The sequence below is a fragment of the Oncorhynchus mykiss genome, chromosome 7 (genome assembly GCF_013265735.2).
Source record: "Oncorhynchus mykiss isolate Arlee chromosome 7, USDA_OmykA_1.1, whole genome shotgun sequence".
NCBI classification, from domain to species: domain Eukaryota; kingdom Metazoa; phylum Chordata; class Actinopteri; order Salmoniformes; family Salmonidae; genus Oncorhynchus; species Oncorhynchus mykiss.
The window spans coordinates 77341450-77356267 of NC_048571.1; the positions used below are offsets into that span (position 1 = coordinate 77341450).

General features: G+C 39.9%; 2 protein-coding genes across 6 annotated transcripts in view; one reads left to right on the top strand and one right to left on the bottom strand.

The window, feature by feature from the left end:
- LOC110528534 (helicase with zinc finger domain 2) overlaps positions 1–2637 on the top strand; it is a 36266-nt gene extending 33629 nt beyond the window's left edge. The window contains exons 16-20 of one of the 2 annotated variants that reach the window (XM_021610647.2): positions 246–389; positions 752–961; positions 1057–1213; positions 1354–1521; positions 1817–2637. In XM_021610647.2, coding sequence (XP_021466322.2) covers positions 246–389; positions 752–961; positions 1057–1213; positions 1354–1521; positions 1817–1932 — 795 coding nt within the window. In that variant the 3' untranslated portion in view covers positions 1933–2637. Of the gene's footprint in view, positions 1–245; positions 390–751; positions 962–1056; positions 1214–1353; positions 1522–1816 lie in introns of those variants that run through there. The other variant, XR_002474271.2, reaches the window with a different exon arrangement.
- Positions 2638–7628: 4991 nt separating this feature from the next.
- On the bottom strand, positions 7629–14012 carry LOC110528536 (ADP-ribosylation factor-related protein 1). 4 transcript variants are annotated; one of them, XM_036984109.1, is made up of 8 exons: positions 13876–13960; positions 13633–13731; positions 12036–12123; positions 11842–11924; positions 11621–11702; positions 11141–11211; positions 9209–9309; positions 7629–8699 (listed from the first exon to the last, which is right to left on the bottom strand). In XM_036984109.1, exons 3-8 carry the CDS (start codon positions 12073–12075, stop codon positions 8612–8614), a joined length of 465 nt encoding a protein of 154 aa, XP_036840004.1. In that variant the 5' UTR covers positions 12076–12123; positions 13633–13731; positions 13876–13960; the 3' UTR covers positions 7629–8611. The 4 variants fall into 4 exon arrangements, with proteins under 4 accessions (XP_036840004.1, XP_036840003.1, XP_021466324.1 ...); XM_036984108.1 differs by lacking the exon at positions 13633–13731 and having other exon boundaries at positions 13876–14012; XM_021610649.2 differs by lacking the exons at positions 13633–13731; positions 13876–13960 and adding an exon at positions 12235–12865.
- Between the last annotated feature and the right edge of the window lie 806 nt (positions 14013–14818).

Sequence of the window (14818 nt, forward strand, 5' to 3'; positions counted from 1 at the left end):
GGTGGGGTGAAACTCAATATTAGGAAGGTGTTCTTAATATTTTGTACTCTCAGTATATCAGATCGGTTGGAAAAAGGGAGAAGACAAAATTCCATCTCATATGGACTAATAAAGTAGATCTTATTTTAAACTAAGCTTTAACAGCAACCCTGTTTTATCAACTGCATGCCAAGGCCAATGTAAGTCATCATCGTTTTTGCAAGTCATGAGGATTGATGGCGACATAACCTCTTTCCACTTCCAAGATTGTGTTGCTTGGTGACCACAAACAACTACGTCCCATCATCAAGAATGAACTTGTGAGGAAGTTGGGGATGTCAAAGTCTCTGTTTGAGCGCTACTTTGAACGCCGGTCCCAGACAGTGATGCTGGATACCCAGTACAGAATGGTAATATCGTCTTCATATTTATATTTATTAATTACATTCTTTTACTTTTAGATTTGTGTATTGTGGTGAATTGTTAGATATTACTGCACTGTTGGACTAAGGAACACAAGCATTTCGCTACACCCGCAATAACATCTGCTAAATTTGTGTAGGTTACCCATGATTGATTTGTGATTTGATTTCAGAGGGGGTCATATTTAGTCTTTCATGAATTCATTCAAAATGGTACTCTTAATTCACATCATAAAATCTCATGATTGTTGATCAAGGGTAAAATGCTACGGTGCCTTTGACTATACAGATACGGATAGAGATAGATTGATATCCAATGAGAAAATACAAATACTTATATATTTTTGTAGCATGAAGATATATGCAAGTTCCCATCAGAGGAGTATTATGAAGGCAAACTGAAGACTGACGTGGATCGCCCAAATAGTGTCCTTCAGGCTGACGGCAGGCAGACGCACATTGTTTTCGGCAACGTCAGTGGAGAAGAGGTCAGCCTGGTTGTGAGCACAGAAAAAGGAAATGAAAACTCCAAAGCGAATATGGAGGAGAGAGACATAGTGGTAAGGAACCTATTGGTTTTCTCAACTCCAACACTCAAATCTTGCCATGCCACTGGTACACCGAGATTCCAAAATCAACTTTTTGTTTATTACAGGTTCGGCTCGCCGAGCAGCTGGTGACAGAATCCAAAGTAAAACAACAGAGTATGGCGATCCTATCTCCCTACAATGCCCAGGTGGCCGAAATTAAGAAAGAACTGAGAAAAATGAAACTGGACGAAATCACGGTCACCACCATCACAAAAAGTCAAGGTGATAATTTTACTCTTTCTTACTTTACCTTCAGTTCCATCTTGATTGTGATTCTATGGTTGTCCCCCGCTGTCCTTTTGAACTTTGAACTGGTTAGGTTAGCCCTGGGTATAACCAACGCTGCTTCGTCTCCCATGCAGGAAGTGAATGGCGCTATGTCATCCTGTCCACTGTGCGCTCCTTACCCAGCAAGGAGATCGAGACAGAGCCGGACTGGGCCTGGCTGTCCAAACATGTGGGCTTTGTTCGTGACCCCAACCAGATAAACGTGGGCATTACCAGGGCCAAAGAGGGACTGTGCATTATCGGTGAGAGAGATGTTTCCTCAAGGGATAAATGTTAAAGATCACTGGAACGAGTATGATCTAAACCAATGTTTCCCAACCCTGGTCCTCCAGTAACCCACAACAGAACACATTTTCATTGTAGCCCTGGACAAACACACCTCATTCAACTCATTGAGGGCTTGATGATTAGTTGACAAGTTGAATCAGGTGGGCTTACAATAAAGATGAGTACTATTGGGGGTACTGGAGGACCAGGGTTGGGAAACACTGACATTACAGTGTCATTGTACTCGTTTATTTTCTTCCCTTCTCAAAGGTAACCAGGAGTTGTTGAGCCGCAGTGGCGCTTGGAGACAACTCCTCAAACATTATACGGCAAGGAACTTTGTCACAGAAGCTAAAAAGATCTCTGTGCGCAAAGTAGCAAAATAGCCTGTAAGCACTGTCTACATTGAGCGACGTGGTCTCGGCACCGGTTCGGTGCACAATGAAGAGTAAAAATCACTTTTTTCAGGATACATTTATGATGTTGCTTCAGTTTCAATGTTGAGTCAAATGAGTTAAATACTGCACTCACTGTCATTTTTAATGTGACCTTTCAATGTTATTCAATGGTCTCCTTTTTTAATTACCACCTATGCTCTTAATGTCTGGTTTTTGTGTTTAAACTGTGAGATGTTGTTCTGCAATTATTTACAGTGAAGTTGAAATTATATTTTTTGAGAAATGTTTTATATTTTTGTTGAATCAAATACTGTGATCTTTAAAATCAACTGTACTAGATAGTGTACATTCGTATGGCTGTATTCTCTTTTACTATTTGTATTTTACAATTTCATTTCAACTGTGTTCTACACTGTTTTTTACTGCAGACCTTTTTGGTCAAATTTTTCAAGGTATCGCATTCCATTTATAAATGATCGTATTTTCCCAAATGAAGCTTAAATCTGACTGAAATGTTACGCTATAAAATAGGTTTCATAGTAAAAGAACTATGCATTAGTTAATCCTAGTCTGACTGCTGTAGGTGTATTCCAGTGTGTAGACTAGATATAGATTATATTAGATGTAGTATGGTAAAAATTGGATTCTTTTTGATCTAAATCATTTAATAAAGTAATAGCTGATCATAAAAATGGCTTTGTTCTTTTTGTGATAAAGCAGTTTTTTTTCTGTTCACAGGACTTTACCTGAATATTGTTTGCCATGTCTAAAACTAACCTTATATACATTACATTTATTATATCAATATCAAAGAATCACTGACTGACAGACTAATAGTAATCCCCACACTTATGCAAATCTAACCAGTCATATACAAATAGTATGCTAGAGGAAAGATTATGATTGTATGCATTGTAGACTAGGGGGCATGGTATTAGTCTGATTGGACCTTGGCCAGCACACTGAGAATTGGTCCACTACTGATTAATAATGACTACAGTGAGTCAAGGCTTGACTGATCATGTTCTGGCATGTCATCACTCATCACTGGATGGATGAAATGGAATCCAATTGGACCAGAGGGAGGTTGTCCTCTAGTGGCTTTGAAACACTACTTCCTGCTTCACATGTACTTTATTCATGATTGTGTGTCTGCCGCCACATCCATGAGTGACAAAGGAGTATGACATTAATATGGTGCTTATATTAATTTGCTGAGATATTAATTTGACATAAATGTGGGGTTCTGATGACTATTCCTATGGGAACTAAAATAGGTTGTGCCTTCAATTCAGTACAACTTCATCAACCCAGTCGGAACATAAGCATACAATAACATGAATACGTATATACCAGAGGAGGCTGGCGGGAGGAGGTATAGGAGGACGGGCTCATTGTAATGTCTGGAATGGAATTGGTGGAACGGAGTCAAACGTGGTTTCCATTTGTTTGGTGTGTTTGATACCGTTTCATTTATTTCATTCCAGCCATTACAATGAGCATGTCCTCCTATGGCTCCTCCCACCAGCCTCTTCTGGTCAAATTCCTTCTGGCATCTGAACTTATTTTAAGGTCCAATACAACAAGTAACCTTTAATGTGTGTACATGCTTTAGCATATTGTAAAACAGCTTGCTGTTACAGGTGTATACTCGGCCCTAATTGATGTGCTCTCTGACACCTGGAGCTGCATGGCAAATGGTCAAGGAACATAGCACTTCGCCCTCTGAGGGGCGAAAATGTATATCTCTGTTACAGTATCCAGACCACTGAATATTGACTGTGATAGAATAATACTATAGTATCCATGTAGGGTTTCTATCTGAAACTCTGATGCTATCTATATGTATTTATGATCTCTGTGGTTATCTGTATAGGGTGAACTCAATTACTATATGCAAAAAGGTGTTATGGTCCTCTCAGGAATTCTGTCTTATTTACATTGGTTTCATCCCCCACACAATCCTTTAAATGCTGTGACACCCTGTGGAGATTGGGCCTGGGTGTGTTTAGGTTACTGTAAACTTGGTATTGTTTTGATTGGTTAATGGTGGTTGGTTTGGGGTAGGAAGGGTACACATTCAGATGTTATAAAGGGAATTAAATAGCCTTTGTTCTCTCTCTTATCCTCTATCCAGTCCATGGAGGAAGGTTGTATGATCTATTCTCATTTCCTAGGCTTTTAGGCCTCGGGCCTTTTAAAAATGTCTTTGTTCATGCTTTGTCTTCTCAGTTAACCTTAGGATCTATATGCCTAGAAGTATGCTTTGTAATGTTAATTAAATATCTGCCTTTAATATAGACAATTATCAGATCAATTCTTGCTAGTCAACATCAACTCATTGCCGAATGCTTGCATGTATATTTTAATGATCTTTATGTAGTCAGATAAACATTTTAGTAGGCTAATTGCTTCGTCGTATTACGAGTCATGGGAGGTATTTATAAAATCATATGTGATAAATAATATTGCCCACTGCTCAGGTTTTTCATTTCAACTCTTTCCTGTCCTAGTTTCATTTCTCTGGAAGTCATTTGGTCAGATCTGATTTTACAGCTACACAATTGACATGACATTTCCTGTCAAAACACGTTCTATCCTCTCTGACATACAGTCAGGTTCAGAATTATTGGCACCATTGATAAAGATGAGCATAAAATACTATTTATTTCAAACAATACAAATACAGAGCTATTTATTGTATGCAAAAAAAAAAAAGGGAAATTATATTATTTTAAACTAATACAATTACTCAGAGAAATATATTTTGTTTAATAAGTAATAAAACCAAATCTCAAAAGGATAGGTGTCAAAATTATTGGCACCCCTGATTTCAATACTTGTCTTGCACCCTCCCCTTGCGAGGATAACAACACTGAGCCTTCTCTTTTTTCAATCCTTTTTCTCCCCAATTGGTATACAGTCTTGTCTCATCGCTGCAACTCCTGTACGGACTCGGGAGAGGAGAAGGTCCACAGCCGTGTGTCCTCCGAAACACAACCCCGCCAAGCTGCACTGCTTCTACAATGCTCGCTTAACCCCGAAGCCAGCCACACCAATGTGTCGGAGGAAACACCATACACTTGGCAACCGTGTCAGCGTGCATTGCGCCTGGCCCGCCACAGGAGTCGCTAGCGCGCTATGGGACAATGACAACCCGGCCGGCCAAAACCTCTCCTAACCTAATTGTGCGCCGCCTCATGGGTCTCCCAGTCGGGACGGCTGCAACACAGCCTGGGAACAAACCAGGGTCTGTAGTGACGCAGCTAGAACTGCGATGCAGTGCCTGAGACCGCTGCACCACTCAGGAGGCCCACTGAGCCTTTTTCTAAAAATCTTTTATGAGGTCGGAGAACACATTGGGAGAGTTCTTAGACCATTCCTCCATACAGAATCTTTCCAGATCCTTGATATCCTTAGTCTGTACTTATGGACTGCCTTCTTCAATTCAAACCGCAGGTTTTCAATTGGATTCAAGTTCGGAGACTGAGATGACAATTCAAAATGTTGATTTTGGGATTATTACCTTGCTGGAACATCCCCTCCCCGCCTTAGTTTCTGTAACAAGTTGAGGGCTGAGGCTGGAGAAATGTAATTACTATTACATTCAGAGATAGAGCTATGGATGGACTGACCATCCATGACATCAACATTGAAGTTCTAACCATGTTCTGAGGCTGTACAGTGTTTGTTTACCTTCACTTTGGTTTACAACGTTGGAGTACATCAAGTTTATAATTTGGGATCTGATGGGGTATGATAGTTAAACTAAGCTCATGGAGGCATTTATAAGTTATATTCTTCAATAATTAATAGGTACATATTCATTTATAAGTCAAAATGTAGCAATTACGGAATGATCCTTTAAGTAAATATTACTATTTAACCTATATGAAGGTGAATAAAGGTATACTGCAAATACATCTGAAATACCTGCGTTTTGATTCAGTCCAACCTGCATCAAAGTATAAACCCAGTAAAATAACATACTGGCTCACAGGGCAAAACGTAGAACACAAAAAAGTTTGAGAGAGTCTCACCTTTCCATAGAGGTGTCATAATATATAGTTTGTAGGCCACACCATTCAGACGCTAAAGACGATTTTCAGAATGTCTCTTGGTCTGACAAACACTGCTCTAGCTGTCACCTTTCATCGCAGATGATGTGGTGGATTGAGACGCATCCAATGCACAAAACATATCTCTGGCTTAAACTGACAGATTTAAGGATTTTATTTTATTATTATGATAATTATCACAGGGGGTGAGGACATCGACTCTAGGGGGTTAAAAGGAATTACATTTTTCAGAGGATACATTAAATACAAAGACGGGTTAAATTGGAGCGATTTCTTATATTTTATGGTTTTATTATTGTGCCAGTTTTGCATGTAAGCATTATATAACTGGTGTGGGAATCCCTTCCTGATAAACAAAACCAGATTTCCTTGCAAAGCCATCCTCCAGCTGTGGTGGACACTGCAGTATCTCAACAGTTCATCCAGGAAACCCATCGTCAGAATTGAGAATGGAGCTGAACACAGGCAAAATCCTAGAGGAAAACCTGTTTGTCTGCTTTCCACCAGACACAGGGACATGAATTCACCTTTCAGCAGGACAATAACCTAAAACACAAGGCCAAATCTACACTGGAGTTGCTTACCAAGAAGACTGTCAACGTTCCGGGGAGGCCGAATTATAGTTTTGACTTAAACCTGCTTGAAAATCTATGGCACGGCCTGAAAATGGTTTTCTAGCCACGATCAACAACCAATTTGACAGCTGTAATAGCTGCCAAATGTGATTAACATTTTGGACTCGGGTGTGAATACTTATGTACATTAAGAGATATTTCTGTATTTCATTTTCAATAAATTTGCCAACATTTCTAAAAACATGTTTTCACTTCGTCATCATGGTAATCCGTCATTGTAAATAAGAATTTGTTCTTAACTGACTTGCTTAGTTACATTTATAAGATATGGATGAGAAAAAACACATTTAATCCATGTTGAACAAAATGTGGTATAAGTCAAGGGGTATGAATATTTTCTGAAGGCACTAAGTCAAATAGATAAATCCAGGGAACTTGTGAAGTGGAAGCAATATGTTTGAATAAAGCGATGGGAGACCACCACTACCTCAGTCCAATATTTAGGAATGCAAGCATTTGTATAAGTAAGGTCTATAATAAGAGATTGGTGGTCAAATGTATTCAAACAAGTTTACACCCTGGAACAACGGATATCGCAGTAACACTGCATAACTTGCCCTAATAAAATAAGTTTTCTTATTTTATGTAATAAATCACCAGATAGCATAATAAACATGTTGAACATGAACAGAAAGTAATACCTTTTTCTCAATAGCGTAATAACTTAATACATTTTCCAGTGGGTATTACATGCAGGTGAGTAAGAACATTCTGATGAAAAATCAACTAACTTCAACTGATAAAGTATTACCATTACCCTGGTGACTAGGCTTTGAATCCCATCATGTCGGTTTTCCCCTCTTCATGTGTATCCCACTCTACCTTCCTAGTGGTCTGTCTCAGATAGAATATAATAAAGGAACCGGAATTTCCGATCTCCTTAAAAAATAAAATTTTTTAAATGCTGACATTCTATACATGATTCATCACACCAATGGAAATCTAAGAACCAAAGGTCAAGTCAAACTACAGTTAACTGTTCTGAAATGTTTATTACATAATCTTCTTCATACTGTAATTAAAATAAGTTTTCCGCCTGATCATCGGCATTACTTTACATATGTCACCAAGGTTAGACTGACCGAGTAAAAAGAGAGGGCGTGTCCCAAATGGCATCCTATTCCCTATACAGTGCACTACTATTGACCAGAGCACTATGGGGTGCCATTTGGTACTCAACCATACACAAACACCACACACGGCATTGCAAACTCGAAAACTAGTATTTCCCGTCTATGAATATATCGTTGACCCTCTGTTACAATGTACAATTCCATTACATGTAGTGTCGTTGCATAATATGAATCATAAAGTTGTCATGTTTCATCCTCTTGACCGTTAAATGAGACTACTAAGCCTAATTGGGTTGAGAGTAATATAATCCATATAAATCTGATTCTTTATGATCTAAAAGGCTAAACTGATCCTAGATCAGTACTCCTATTCAGAGATGCTTTATGAATAGAGGTCCTGGAATTATATTACCGAAGGGAGGTACTTAAGAGCCAGGGAGAAACTAACGACACGATGACACTATAATAGTTTGATCAGAAAGACACACATTAGCTGAGGCCAAAAGGAAAAAGCCTTCAAAAGCTTTACACCTCAAGGTACATAACCAAATAATACACAATAATCAATTGTTTCCCCAATTGTATCCCCTTGACGCTAAGCTGCATCTGAAAACTAAATTAGTTCAGAGCACCCAAATAAGAGGACATGGAGCCGGGGCTAGAGGGTAGGGTTCATCACGGTTTCTGGAAGTCACATTGTAGTAAAAGGGACACCTGGGTCGTTCGTATTCATTAAGGTTGCATTTCAATCGAAAACGGTTCATATTAGACAGTAAGTCCATATAGTCCCTCCTTGTTTCAGTCTGTTTTCTACCATTTGGTGGCAAATGAATACCTCCTGGTTGTGGGAGCTCTGGAGTTGGGAAGGTCATGGCTTGTTCTATGTGATGTCCTTCTGTCTCGGTGTCCGGTGAATGTTTCTGATGACGCACTTCACCATCCACTCAATGCCTTCGTTAACCCCCTGCCTAAGAGAGAATTAATGCCTTCATTAACCCCATCTGAGAAATAATTCATTATCAGCAAGAGTACAGCTGTTCTTTGAGCCATGATGATATACAGTTAATTTGTGCACAGAGACAGAAACCGATTTACATGTAATCTGATTATTTTTTTAAACGAATTAATCAGTTACGTTACCAGCTAAAATATTGTAATCAGATTACAGATATGAAAAACTAGATGACTTCTTGGAGTACTTTTAAACTCTGAAAGGATGTTTGTGGGGATGCTTTCTGTCTTCTAATGCCTCTTAAGGGGAAAGTAATCCAGAAATAACTCAAAGTAATACAATGATGATACGGAGTTTGGGTTATCCAAAATTACATTACTGATTACAATTTTGGACAGGTAACTTGTAACTAACGGATTACATTCAGAAAGTAACTTAACCACTCCTACGGCCGGAAACACACACCTAATGGAGTTCTCAAATCAGACCCAATATACAACAGAGTAATGCGGACTCTGTTCTTACCCTGTTAGGGCTGTGCAAGGCTGCACCAGGCAATCTCTTTTCCCAATCTTTGGAGCACAGTCGCTAAAAGCAGTTTTGATGTCTGGCACAGACATGCAGTTCTAGGGGAGAAACAAAAACATAAGCCTAAATGAATACAATCCTAGAGGATCTTCTAAGAGAGAATTCACCCATCTGTACCCTAATCACATGGATTTAGATTAAGATCACTTTATTGGTCAAAGACACACAGTCCAGCTGAAATATGACTTCCACTTCTAATCCAACCCCTCTGAAAGACACACAGTCCAGCCGAAATATGACTTCCACTTCTAATCCAACCCTTCTGAAAGACACACAGTCCAGCCGAAATATGACTTCCACTTCTAATCCAACCCCTCTGAAAGACACACAGTCCAGCTGAAATATGACTTCCACTTCTAATCCAACCCCTCTGAAAGACAAGCATACATACACATATAGGTTTTTGGAGAGGTGCAGGGGGCTGCCATACTGGGCGCCCGGGGAGCTGTTGTAGTGGGGGATTAAGTGCCATGCTCTAGGGTACAACAGCAGGCAAATGGCATCTAGGATTTGAAACCAGCAACCCTCTGGTTGCCGGCTCACTTCCCCACAGATTTTTCCTGTCAGACCCGGGTTTCAAACTGTTAACTCTCCTGTTGCTGGCTTGCGTCTAAATATGACTTCCACTTCTAATCCAACCCCTCTGAAAGACACACAGTCCAGCCGAAATATGACTTCCACTTCTACCCCAACCCCTCTGAAAGACACACAGTCCAGACGAAATATGACTTCCACTTCTAATCCAACCCCTCTGAAAGACACACAGTCCAGACGAAATATGACTTCCACTTCTAATCCAACCCCTCTGAAAAACACACAGTCCAGACGAAATATGACTTCCACTTCTAATCCAACCCCTCTGAAAGACACAGTCCAGACGAAATATGACTTCCACTTCTAATCCAACCCCTCTGAAAAACACACAGTCCAGACGAAATATGACTTCCACTTCTAATCCAACCCCTCTGAAAGACACACAGTCCAGCCGAAATATGACTTCCACTTCTAATCCAACCCCTCTGAAAGACACAGTCCAGACGAAATATGACTTCCACTTCTAATCCAACCCCTCTGAAAAACAAACAGTCCAGCTGAAATATGACTTCCACTTCTAATCCAACCCCTTTGAAAGACACACAGTCCAGCCGAAATATGACTTCCACTTCTAATCCAACCCCTCTGAAAGACACACAGTCCAGCTGAAATATGACTTCCACTTCTAATCCAACCCCTCTGAAAGACACACAGTCCAGCCGAAATATGACTTCCACTTCTAATCCAACCCCTCTGAAAGACACACAGTCCAGCTGAAATATGACTTCCACTTCTAATCCAACCCCTCTGAAAAACACACAGTCCAGACGAAATATGACTTCCACTTCTAATCCAACCCCTCTGAAAGACAAGCATACATACACATATAGGTTTTTGGAGAGGTGCAGGGGGCTGCCATACTGGGCGCCCGGGGAGCTGTTGTAGTGGGGGATTAAGTGCCATGCTCTAGGGTACAACAGCAGGCAAATGGCATCTAGGATTTGAAACCAGCAACCCTCTGGTTGCCGGCTCACTTCCCCACAGATTTTTCCTGTCAGACCCGGGTTTCAAACTGTTAACTCTCCTGTTGCTGGCTTGCGTCTAACTGTCAGGCTGAATTTCAAAGAGTTAAAAAAATGATGCATTATGCTGAGCTTGGCAACATATAGTATGTTAAACACTGTTTTTGTCATCTACCAAGGTGTGCATGAGCGATGGATCATAGGGGCAAAACAATTTCTTTAACAGGCCTCTTCATATTTTGTTTATACAAGACGTGGTCAGTTTAGACAGGGCTACTCGTGATTTCAAAACAACCAGACAGGACTGTAATACCTCCACATCCTGCTTGTTGGCGAGCACCAGGAGAGGCACACCTTCCAAAACCTCACTGCTGATCATTTTCTCTGGAAAAAGAAAACAGAACTGTCAGTCCAAGCTAAGGTTAAATTCTCTACCCTTCTCTTATGAGTGGATCTGCTGACAGCCTCTCAACAGTGTCTACTCTGTACTGAAAGTGCTGTATCTTGAAAAGGTCATTGCATTGGGATTGTATTAAGAGTAAACTAATGGACAAAATACTAATAGACAGTTTGAGTGAACTATCCCTTTAAAGTCATTTGATTGGTGTAAGCAGTGCCTAAGGAGTTTCTACCATATTCTCACACCAGTCCATTCCTTTGACAGCTATGATATGGAGTGAACAAGTGTACACTTCAGGAAGTGAATCGGACTGTAGCCCATGACAAAGATAAGTCCATAAGCCTTGTTGACATTCTTCACCAAATGCCTTGGACAACCTAGTGAGAAACTCACCAAAGGCCTCTTTTGATTCTGATAGGCGCTCCTCATCGGTGGAGTCTATCACATAGATCACTCCGTGGGACTCAGCATAGTACTGTGAATTCAAAGTTAACAAAGCCATGTTCCAGCAATCAACCTCAAATCAATGTAATCAGTTGACAGATAATGAGGCATATTACATCATGCTAGATATAATTTATTTTGAGTGTGTGTAATTTGATATTGGTGTTCACTTTGTCCCACAGCGACTGAAGCTCCTCTTGACCACCAAGGTCCCAGAACATTAGACGAGCCTTGCCCACATCAATTGTGCCGACTTGTGAGGAGAGAGTAGCAGAACATATTACAATGGCATGAACTCATGGAAAGCAATGTACTACAATTGAATGCAACACAACAATGTCGGTCTTGCTGGTTGGCTACTTACTGTTAAGCCCAACTGTAGTGGTGATTTTGGACAAATTCATTCCCTTGTAGTTCTTACTGAACTTGGTCTTAGTCTGTTCCAGAAAGGTCTGTGTGTGTAGGAAAGACATGCCTAATCAAACAAGCAGCAGCACTTTCTCCAACAAAGAGACAAACAATAAACAGTAATATCAACCTGCTCTTCTAACTAAAAGACTAACCGTTTTTCCTGCATTGTCCAGTCCTAGGATCAAGATGCAGTATTCGTCCTTCTGGAACACGTATTTGTACAGACCAGATAATAAGGTGTACATCTTAGGATTGTAAACAAACACTAGCTTAGGCGCAAGGCGAGCACCAACTCACATCGTGGAAAGATCCAGCTGTGAGGCTAGCCAGAGTTAGCAAGTCGAATTAGCTAACTGTTACCTGACTAGCTGTTTAGCTAGCTAACGTTACCTGTGGTTTGAAGCAAGCAAGTTAGCTAACGTTACTAGTTCGTAATCGATACTAGCTAGCTGACTTGACACCAAACACTAAAGTAAAATATAACTAATGCGCCAATCAAGGCATAAATACTTGGCTAACTACAGTAGCTTGCTAATGCTAACTTTTATAGCTGTATATCTCGTTAATGCCGCTGACGAGTATAAACCGATATTTGCTAGCGGACAATTTCAGCAACTCACAAATCGCAAAAGGAGATCAAGGGCACGCTAGCTATCTCAACAACATGACATCATGCTATATTTACTTTGACAGCGGTATCGTATTTTATCTAGTCTCATTTTAGTAAACACGGTGGCCACCTGAATGTATGAAGGCACGAAAGCAATGCATTGTGGGACTTGTTGTCTTGTGGCAAATTAAATAGCAACTGACCAGTATTGGCCATAATGCGTGTGGCTTTAGGACGTACGCAGCAAAAAGTTACACGTTTGTAGTTTTTACCACATATACCACACTCTTTTTTTGTTTGGGAAATGCTATTATAAAGTACCACATTATGAGTAATAATACCCATAAAACTTAGCAGTCAAACAAGAAAATGGTTCCTATCGTTTTTCCACCATTCATTTTTCCAGTAGCGGATTTTAGAAACACTTAAAATAAGGGCTGTGTTTTGTGTAGGCTTACCCTGGTCAATATATTCACCTGTATTGACCCCCGAAAAATGAAATGCTAATTAGCTGCTAATGTGGCTATCATAAAGAACTACCAATTTGTATTTAACCTTTATTTAACTAGGCAAATCAGTTAAAAACAAATTATTATTTACATTGACTGCCTACCCCGGCCAAACGACGCTGGGACAATTGTGCGCCGCCTTATGGGACTCCCAATCACAGCCGGTTGTGATACAGCCTGGAATCAAACCAGGGTCTGTAGTGACGCCTCTAGCACTGAGATGCAGTGCCTTAGACTGCTGCACCACTTAGACTGAGCCCCCAAATACCATAATAATCTGGGCAAGATTGACGAATCGAGGCAACGGTAAGAATCTCTGGATTAACTATCTAATGTTAGCTAATTTTAGTAATGAATAAATTAGCTACATTTACATTTAAATGGTCAATTCTGTGAAATGTCTTGTGCAAGGTTTAAATTGACATTGATACCTGTTAACAAAGGTGTCAGCCGGAGAGAACGTGCAGGAGCTTGCAGGGATTTGTAGTCTTGCATGATATCTACTTTGATGCTAATTAGCATTTTCGAATCTGAAAGTAAATATAGCCGAATATGTTGATAAGTCACATTTTCCAAGAGATTTACATTGCTATCAAAACGTCACGCCAGGGTAAGCCTACATGAAACACAACCCTTATTTTAAGTGCTTCACCCTGAACCTATAAACTCGGCACCTTCTCAGGATCGTCCTGGCCAGAGCTTCCTCTTCAGCACACTATGAGCGGGTCGCCCTCCTCTGGGTTGGCTTTAGCCCAGAGACACCCCTCCTTACGACTCCTACCAATGCACTCAGTACCTATAGTTGGGTCTCAGGTTAGGTTCCTTTATACCAGCCACTCGGGCCCCCAACAGGCTAATTAACCAGATGCAAAAAAATACTCAATTAATCAGGTCTATTTCAGAAACCAAGAGTAAATCGACATGCACATGGTGACAGAACAATAAAGCAGGTTTATTCAAAATTCCAGAAACAATAAAAAATCCAAGTTCAATCAATCAATCAATCAATCACAAATCAATATCACCAATCAATGACAGGCAAACATCAACAGTAAATTTAATTGATAGACCCCTTCAGTGCCCTTAACTAAACCCTTATCGGGGTGTGCCAATAAAATATTTTTTGTCTTTTATAATTTTATGAGAAGCACAATATTTAATAACAAGAAAAAACGTCTTACCAAGTTCTACAACTGTATAAAGTCACTTAGATGGCATCTAAAAACTCAGCTGAGCTACTTCAGCACACTTCCATCAATGAGGTGATATTAACTGAGTACAATAACAAAAATACACTACCATTCAAAAGTTTGGGGTCACTTAGAAATGTCCTTGTTACTGAAAGAAAAGCAAAACATTTTGTCCATTAAAATAACATCAAATTGATGAGAAATACAGTGTAGATTTTTAATGGAATATCTACAGTGCCTTGCGAAAGTATTCGGACCCCTTGAACTTTGCGACCTTTTGCCACATTTCAGGCTTCAAACATAAAGATATAAAACTGTATTTTTTTGTGAAGAATCAACAACAAGTGGGACACAATCATGAAGTGGAACGACATTTATTGGATATTTCAAACTTTTTTAACAAATCAAAAACTGAAAAATTGGGCGT